The following is an 8,522-nucleotide window of genomic DNA, read 5'->3' as shown; positions in this document are numbered from 1 at the left end:
ACCTGTAAGATGGGCTGTGTGTGTGTGTACGTAACTTAAATACTGACTCACTTCCCCTTTCCTATCACGGTTCTCTCCTTGCTCCCTAGAGTGACTCCCTCCCCTCCCAGGCGTGACTCCTCCATCGCTCGCTTAAATCCACATAATCCGGAAATGGGAGGGGCGGTGATCCCAGTAATCCCCACCCGGCGCTGCTCAAGATTGGGGATCGTTCTCATCATCTCAGGTGTGTAGGGGTGTTCCTTTGCTTCCTAGTTCCCTGGTTCGTGGCTTGCTGGAGTCTTGGCTGATTTGGCTGGTTCCTGGCTGGTTCCTGGCTGGTTCCTGGCTGGTTCCTGGCTGGTTCCTGGCTGGTTCCTGGCTGGTTCTTGGCTGGTTCCTGGCTGGTTCCTGGCTGGTTCCTGGCTGGTTCTTGGTTGGTTCCTGGCTGGTTCCTGGCTGGTTCTTGGTTGGTTCCTGGCTGGTTCTTGGCTGGTTCCTGGCTGGTTCCTGGCTGGTTCCTGGCTGGTTCTTGGTTGGTTCCTGGCTGGTTCCTGGCTGGTTCTTGGTTGGTTCCTGGCTGGTTCCTGGCTGGTTCTTGGTTGGTTCCTGGCTGGTTCCTGGCTGGTTCTTGGTTGGTTCCTGGCTGGTTCTTGGTTGGTTCCTGGCTGGTTCCTGGCTGGTTCTTGGTTGGTTCCTGGCTGGTTCCTGGCTGGTTCTTGGTTGGTTCCTGGCTGGTTCCTGGCTGGTTCTTGGTTGGTTCCTGGCTGGTTCCTGGCTGGTTCCTGGCTGGTTCCTGGCTGGTTCCTGGCTGGTTCCTGGCTGGTTCCTGGCTGGTTCTTGGTTGGTTCCTGGCTGGTTCCTGGCTGGTTCCTGGCTGGTTCTTGGTTGGTTCCTGGCTGGTTCCTGGCAGGTTCTCGGCTGGTTTCTGGCTGGTTCCTGGCTGGTTCCTGGCTGGTTCCTGGCTGGTTCCTGGCTGGTTCCTGGCTGGTTCCTGGCTGGTTCCTGGCTGGTTCTTGGTTGGTTCCTGGCTGGTTCCTGGCTGGTTCTTGGTTGGTTCCTGGCTGGTTCCTGGCTGGTTCTTGGTTGGTTCCTGGCTGGTTCCTGGCAGGTTCTCGGCTGGTTCCTGGCTGGTTCCTGGCTGGTTCCTGGCTGGTTCCTGGCTGGTTCCTGGCTGGTTCCTGGCTGGTTCCTGGCTGGTTCCTGGCTGGTTCCTGGCTGGTTCCTGGCTGGTTCTTGGTTGGTTCCTGGCTGGTTCCTGGCTGGTTCCTGGTTGGTTCCTGGCTGGTTCCTGGCTGGTTCCTGGCTGGTTCCTGGCTGGTTCCTGGCTGGTTCCTGGTTGGTTCCTGGCTGGTTCCTGGCTGGTTCCTGGCTGGTTCCTGGCTGGTTCCTGGCTGGTTCCTGGCTGGTTCCTGGCTGGTTCCTGGCTGGTTCCTGGCTGGTTCTTGGTTGGTTCCTGGCTGGTTCCTGGCTGGTTCTTGGTTGGTTCCTGGCTGGTTCCTGGCTGGTTCCTGGTTGGTTCCTGGCTGGTTCCTGGCTGGTTCCTGGCTGGTTCCTGGCTGGTTCCTGGCTGGTTCCTGGCTGGTTCCTGGTTGGTTCCTGGCTGGTTCCTGGTTGGTTCCTGGCTGGTTCCTGGCTGGTTCCTGGCTGGTTCCTGGCTGGTTCCTGGCTGGTTCCTGGCTGGTTCCTGGCTGGTTCTTGGTTGGTTCCTGGCTGGTTCTTGGTTGCACAGGTGACTAGTAGGCTCCAGGCTCTTGACTTTTTAACTTTCAGGATCTTTACCTTTTAACTGGCAGACTCTTGGCTAGCTCCCAAATGGTTCTTGAAATTGGTTTCATCATGGCTGGCTGGATCAGGGCTGCGTGGTTCATACCCGCCAAACACACACCGAAACTACGACGTTGGTACAACGTTCTAACAAGTTTTAAAACTTCCTAACCAGTTATACCAACCAATATAGCAAGTTGTTACAACGTTCTAATACGTCATAAACACGTTAAGCCAAGATGTAACAACTTTATTACAAGCTGTAACAAGCGGAAAATAGAGACAGTTTCGGTTTGTGTTTCCAGGGTATGGTTTGCAGGTTCATGGTTCTTGTCTGATTGTAGTGTTGGCTAAGGTGCACTTGCCTTATATGGGGCAGCTCCCTCTTCCTGAGCAGCTTGCATAGAGACAAATTGTGTTGATAAATTTGTTTACTCTTTCCCCTCCAACTCTCTGGTCGTCGAATTCACTCTAATAAAGCCATAGTGGCGAGGGATCACTGCTGTATATATCTGCCGTCACTCTACCTGCGAGACATTTGGTTATCTATACCTGAGAGATATGTTTGGTATGTATACCTGAGAGATATGTTTGGTATCACTCTACCTGTAGGACATGTATGGTACCAGTCTAAGCATGGCGTGCAGGAGAAAAGCTACGCTGTGTTTCGTATGACTGTCTTGAGGTGACCTTGAGGTGTTTTCGAGGATCAATATCTCCGAGGCCCGGTCTTAAGCCAGACCTCCTGGTTAAGAGTTTGATCATCTAGTCTGCTAGGTCTTTTCTGTTCGCAGTTTGATTTACTGAGCCGTCAAATCTGGTATCCTGCTGATTGGTACCAATCTGAATAGAAAATCCTGATGGGTAACCTGATGTCCTGATGTCTCCTTCGTTTGTATGTGTTTTTTTTCTTGTTACTACCGAGGCATCCCTGTTTGCTTCTTACATGTATATGAATAACATTCAGACCAAATATACAACTACGATCGAGGGAGGACTGAGTGACTGAGTGCAACAGTGCAACACAAGAGTGCAACAGGCTCAGTGCAACACAAGAATAGTGATACATTTCACACAATATGGTCACATGCACTGAGGCAGTCTTCCTCACGGTGGAATCTTATTGGTGGGTGATGGAATTCCTTGTTTAACTGTTCACAATGCTGTAATTATTCACTCAAATTCCAAAGTATTGTGTGTGTGTGTGTGTGTGTGTGTGTGTGTGTGTGTGTGTGTGTGTGTGTGTGTGTGTGTGTGTGTGTGTGTGTGTGTGTGTGTGTGTGTGTGTGCGTGTGTGTGTGTGTTGACTTGGCCCTCCAGCGTAGGTATCACCTCTCACACTCCACCAAACAATAATTACTGCATTGTTCTCCCTCACTGCCCCTCACTCTCCTCTCTCTCTCTCTCCCTCTCTCTCTCTCTCTCTCTCTCTCTCTCTCTCTCTCTCTCTCTCTCTCTCTCTCTCTCTCTCTCTCTCTCTCTCTCTCTCTCTCTCTCCTCTCCTCTCCCTCTCTCTCTCTCTCTCTCTCTCTCTCTCTCTCTCTCTCTCTCTCTCTCTCTCTCTCTCTCTCTCCTCTCCTCTCCCATCTGTCTCGTTCCTCCCTCTCTCCTCCTTCGTTCTCCCGTCCTTCATTCCCTATACTTATCCCACATCAGTTTATCCAGAACAAAAACAAAACACATATCATTTGCGTATATTGGTAGGGCGAAACGAATCATTAAAGTGAATAGGAAGAATAATGCATTATATTTATTTAAATTAAAAATTATCTCTCAACTCTTTCTGTTCTTGAATTTCCGAAAGAAGGTCAAGGAAAACACTTGTGAAAAGTGTCTTAGTGAGTCCATCAGAAGATATATTAGAAGTCTTTTTGATGTCACTGGTGGTTCAAGAAGCTGTCTTATATGGAGACAAGTCTCCCTATAGAGCAGTTCGGATTCAGATTTGATGTCCAAATGGCTTGGACAGGATGGGAAGGAAGGAAGAGGGATGGGAAAGTGAAATTCTGGAAAAGGATTTGGGTGTGGAGAGAGAAAACTTGAAATTTGGGTGGCCTGTCCACCATGGGTTGGTGGACAGGCCACCCAAATGTGTTGTAACTGTGTAAATCAGTTACACAGTTACAAAACCTGGTCCACACCCATCCAACTAGGCGACAGCTTTACAGTCACATGCAAGCACTACTCACAACACGCAAACTTTACATATGTTATCTTGAGGTTATCTTGAGATGACTTCGGGGCTTTAGTGTCCCCGCGGCCCGGTCCTCGACCAGGCCTCCACCCCCAGGATGCAGCCCGTGACAGCTGACTAACACCCAGGTACCTATTTTACTGCTAGGTAATGTGTAGGAATCTTTCCCCATTTTACTATTATCCGCCAATCCGAGGTTCCTTGACTATTATTTTGTCCAGCCCTTCATGTCTTTCTCAATAAAAATAAACTCTAAAGAATCATAGGTAATTTGAAGCACCATATTTATCATCCATTCGGCAACATTTTAAAACTTAAAGTTGCATTACATATCAAAAACCCATTTCTACGGTTCCCTGTCTGCCTGAGCAAGGTACAAAACTAATTATGCCGCTGAAGAGTTGGATAGAGTGCCCTTCTGTGCCCAGGGAAGGTCACCAACGTGCCCAGAGAGCTGGGTATAGAACCCTCCCAGCTATACCTACTCAATATAACTTTAAAATATATAGTCGGCACTGTCTGAATGTTTGAATTTACGCGATCATACTCACGGGGAGAGGAAATTGGGTTAACATTTAGTCTAAGCCAAGACATTTGGGTTAACATTTGGGTTAACATTTAGTCTAAGCCAAGACATTTGGGTTAACATTTGGGTTAACATTTAGTCTAAGCCAAGACATTTGGGTTAACATTTGGGTTAACATTTAGTCTAAGCCAAGAACTACAACAACACTCTGGACTCACCCATGGCAAGATAACCAGAATACATCACTACAAGCCAAGAGCTACTACAATACAGTAGCCGATTCCATGGTAAGATCGCGAAAATACAACACCACAAGCCAGGGCGTAAAAGAATACAGTGGTCTGGTGATTGTAATTTACAGTTGGGTGAGAAATAAGGTCGTTAATCACCCAGAGAACAAGCGCGAGTCCGACGCTACGGCGCGCTCTGATCCGGCCCTCAGAAGACCTTTTGCCTCTGCTGGTGTTGATGTTATAGCTGTTGATGTTGTAAGTTGTTGATGTAGCTGTTGATGTTGTAGCTGTTGATGTTGTAGTTGTTGATGTTGTAGTTGTTGATGTTGTAGTTGTTGATGTTGTAGTTGTTGATGTTGTAGTTGTTGATGTTGTAGTTGTTGATGTTGTAGCTGTTGATGTAGTTGATGTTGTAGTTGTTGATGTTGTAGTTGTTGATGTTGTAGTTGTTGATGTTGTAGTTGTTGTTGTTGTAGTTGTTGATGTTGTAGCTGTTGATGTTGTAGTTGTTGATGTTGTAGTTGTTGATGTTGTAGCTGTTGATGTTGTAGTTGTTGATGTTGTAGTTGTTGATGTTGTAGTTGTTGATGTTGTAGCTGTTGATGTTGTAGTTGTTGATGTTGTAGTTGTTGATGTTGTAGTTGTTGATGTTGTAGTTGTTGATGTTGTAGTTGTTGATGTTGTAGTTGTTGATGTTATAGTTGTTGATGTTGTAGTTGTTGATGTTGTAGCTGTTGATGTTGTAGTTGTTGATGTTATAGTTGTTGATGTTGTAGTTGTTGATGTTGTAGCTGTTGATGTTGTAGTTGTTGATGTAGCTGTTGATGTTGTAGCTGTTGATGTTGTAGTTGTTGATGTTGTAGTTGTTGATGTTATAGTTGTTGATGTTGTAGTTGTTGATGTAGCTGTTGATGTTGTAGCTGTTGATGTTGTAGTTGTTGATGTTGTAGTTGTTGATGTTGTAGTTGTTGATGTTGTAGTTGTTGATGTTGTAGTTGTTGATGTAGCTGTTGATGTTGTAGTTGTTGATGTTGTAGTTGTTGATGTAGCTGTTGATGTTGTAGTTGTTGATGTTATAGTTGTTGATGTAGCTGTTGATGCTGTAGTTGTTGATGTAGCTGTTGATGTTGTAGTTGTTGATGTTATAGTTGTTGATGTTGTAGTTGTTGATGTTGTAGTTGTTGATGTAGCTGTTGATGTTGTAGTTGTTGATGTTGTAGTTGTTGATGTAGCTGTTGATGTTGTAGCTGTTGATGTTGTAGTTGTTGATGTTGTAGTTGTTGATGTTATAGTTGTTGATGTTGTAGTTGTTGATGTTGTAGTTGTTGATGTAGCTGTTGATGTTGTAGCTGTTGATGTTGTAGTTGTTGATGTTGTAGTTGTTGATGTTATAGTTGTTGATGTTGTAGTTGTTGATGTTGTAGTTGTTGATGTAGCTGTTGATGTTGTAGTTGTTGATGTTGTAGCTGTTGATGTTGTAGCTGTTGATGTAGCTGTTGATGTTGTAGCTGTTTGATGTTGTAGTTGTTGATGTTGTAGTTGTTGATGTTGTAGTTGTTGATGTTGTAGTTGTTGATGTTGTAGCTGTTGATGTTGTAGTTGTTGATGTAGCTGTTGATGTTGTAGCTGTTGATGTTGTAGTTGTTGATGTAGCTGTTGATGTTGTAGCTGTTGATGTTGTAGTTGTTGATGTTGTAGCTGTTGATGTTGTAGTTGTTGATGTTGTAGTTGTTGATGTTGTAGTTGTTGATGTTGTAGTTGTTGATGTTGTAGTTGTTGATGTTGTAGCTGTTGATGTTGTAGTTGTTGATGTTGTAGTTGTTGATGTTGTAGTTGTTGATGTTGTAGTTGTTGATGTTGTAGCTGTTGATGTTGTAGTTGTTGATGTTGTAGTTGTTGATGTTGTAGTTGTTGATGTTGTAGCTGTTGATGTTGTAGTTGTTGATGTAGCTGTTGATGTTGTAGCTGTTGATGTTGTAGTTGTTGATGTAGCTGTTGATGTTGTAGCTGTTGATGTTGTAGTTGTTGATGTTGTAGCTGTTGATGTTGTAGTTGTTGATGTTGTAGTTGTTGATGTTGTAGTTGTTGATGTTGTAGTTGTTGATGTTGTAGTTGTTGATGTTGTAGCTGTTGATGTTGTAGTTGTTGATGTAGCTGTTGATGTTGTAGCTGTTGATGTTGTAGTTGTTGATGTTGTAGCTGTTGATGTTGTAGTTGTTGATGTTGTAGCTGTTGATGTTGTAGTTGTTGATGTTGTAGCTGTTGATGTTGTAGTTGTTGATGTAGCTGTTGATGTTGTAGCTGTTGATGTTGTAGTTGTTGATGTTGTAGCTGTTGATGTTGTAGTTGTTGATGTTGTAGCTGTTGATGTTGTAGTTGTTGATGTTGTAGTTGTTGATGTAGCTGTTGATGTTGTAGCTGTTGATGTTGTAGTTGTTGATGTTGTAGCTGTTGATGTTGTAGTTGTTGATGTTGTAGTTGTTGATGTTGTAGTTGTTGATGTTGTAGTTGTTGATGTTGTAGCTGTTGATGTTGTAGTTGTTGATGTTGTAGTTGTTGATGTTGTAGTTGTTGATGTTGTAGCTGTTGATGTTGTAGTTGTTGATGTAGCTGTTGATGTTGTAGCTGTTGATGTTGTAGTTGTTGATGTTGTAGCTGTTGATGTTGTAGTTGTTGATGTTGTAGTTGTTGATGTTGTAGTTGTTGATGTTGTAGTTGTTGATGTTGTAGTTGTTGATGTTGTAGTTGTTGATGTTGTAGTTGTTGATGTTGTAGTTGTTGATGTTGTAGTTGTTGATGTAGCTGTTGATGTTGTAGCTGTTGATGTTGTAGTTGTTGATGTTGTAGTTGTTGATGTTGTAGCTGTTGATGTTGTAGCTGTTGATGTTGTAGTTGTTGATGTAGCTGTTGATGTTGTAGCTGTTGATGTTGTAGTTGTTGATGTTGTAGTTGTTGATGTTGTAGTTGTTGATGTTGTAGCTGTTGATGTTGTAGCTGTTGATGTTGTAGTTGTTGATGTAGCTGTTGATGTTGTAGCTGTTGATGTTGTAGTTGTTGATGTTGTAGTTGTTGATGTTGTAGCTGTTGATGTTGTAGCTGTTGATGTTGTAGCTGTTGATGTTGTAGTTGTTGATGTAGCTGTTGATGTTGTAGCTGTTGTTGTTGTAGTTGTTGATGTTGTAGCTGTTGTTGTTGTAGTTGTTGATGTTGTAGCTGTTGTTGTTGTAGTTGTTGATGTTGTAGTTGTTGATGTTGCTCTTGTTTGTGTAAACCGTGTGATATCTCACCTCATTTTACCCTCCCTCTCACACAATAACTCCCCCCCCCTCTCACTCCACCTCCACCCCCAACCCCATCACCCCCACACCTCCCCACCACCACCACCTCCACCCCGCCTCGCTCTCCTTGTCTCCCCCAACACAATCCTTCCATCCCCCCCTCCCACCTTCTCCCTTAGTTCCCTCTCCACCCCCAACATTTACCTCTCCCCCCCCCCCCACCACTTACGATATCATTCCACACACACACAACACAGTTTTGTATCTCCCCCCCCCCCAACCCCCACCCCCACCTGATAACTTTTCGGGCGAAAATAATGTTAGGCACTAAGCCTAAAATTCAAGGGGAAACTTTCATTTAAGGAGACAACGTAAAATTACCCAAATTTGTCCTCTCGAGGACCCGACCATAAGCTGTCAGGTCAGCGAGGACGATATTAAAACTCTGAATCACAGAGAGATACGACAGTGTGAGTCTCGCCCATTTGTCTTCTGGTAACGTTTTTGATGGTTAGGTTTAATGGTTGGTGTGTGTGTGTGTGTGT

At 44.4% G+C, this 8,522-nt stretch overlaps 1 protein-coding gene across 1 annotated transcript; it reads right to left on the bottom strand.

The window, feature by feature from the left end:
• Window positions 1-217: 217 nt before the first annotated feature.
• LOC138353335 (uncharacterized) lies at window positions 218-2,150 on the bottom strand. Its single transcript, XM_069306213.1, has 2 exons — window positions 2,112-2,150; window positions 218-1,732 (listed from the first exon to the last, which is right to left on the bottom strand). The coding sequence occupies exons 1-2, from the start codon at window positions 2,148-2,150 to the stop codon at window positions 218-220; spliced, it is 1,554 nt and encodes a 517-aa protein (XP_069162314.1).
• Window positions 2,151-8,522: the final 6,372 nt, after the last annotated feature.

Source organism: Procambarus clarkii, chromosome 57, assembly GCF_040958095.1.
Source record: "Procambarus clarkii isolate CNS0578487 chromosome 57, FALCON_Pclarkii_2.0, whole genome shotgun sequence".
In the NCBI taxonomy this organism is placed as follows: domain Eukaryota; kingdom Metazoa; phylum Arthropoda; class Malacostraca; order Decapoda; family Cambaridae; genus Procambarus; species Procambarus clarkii.
This window is presented reverse-complemented; position numbering and strand designations above follow the sequence as displayed.

Coding starts and splice junctions, on each gene's coding strand:
- LOC138353335 (XM_069306213.1), bottom strand. CDS start 2,150: ATGCAAGCTGCTCAGGAAGAGGGAGCTGCCCCATATAAG. Junction 1,733..2,111: donor AGGGAGCTGCCCCATATAAG/GCAAGTGCACCT, acceptor TAAAAAGTCAAG/AGCCTGGAGCCTACTAGTCA.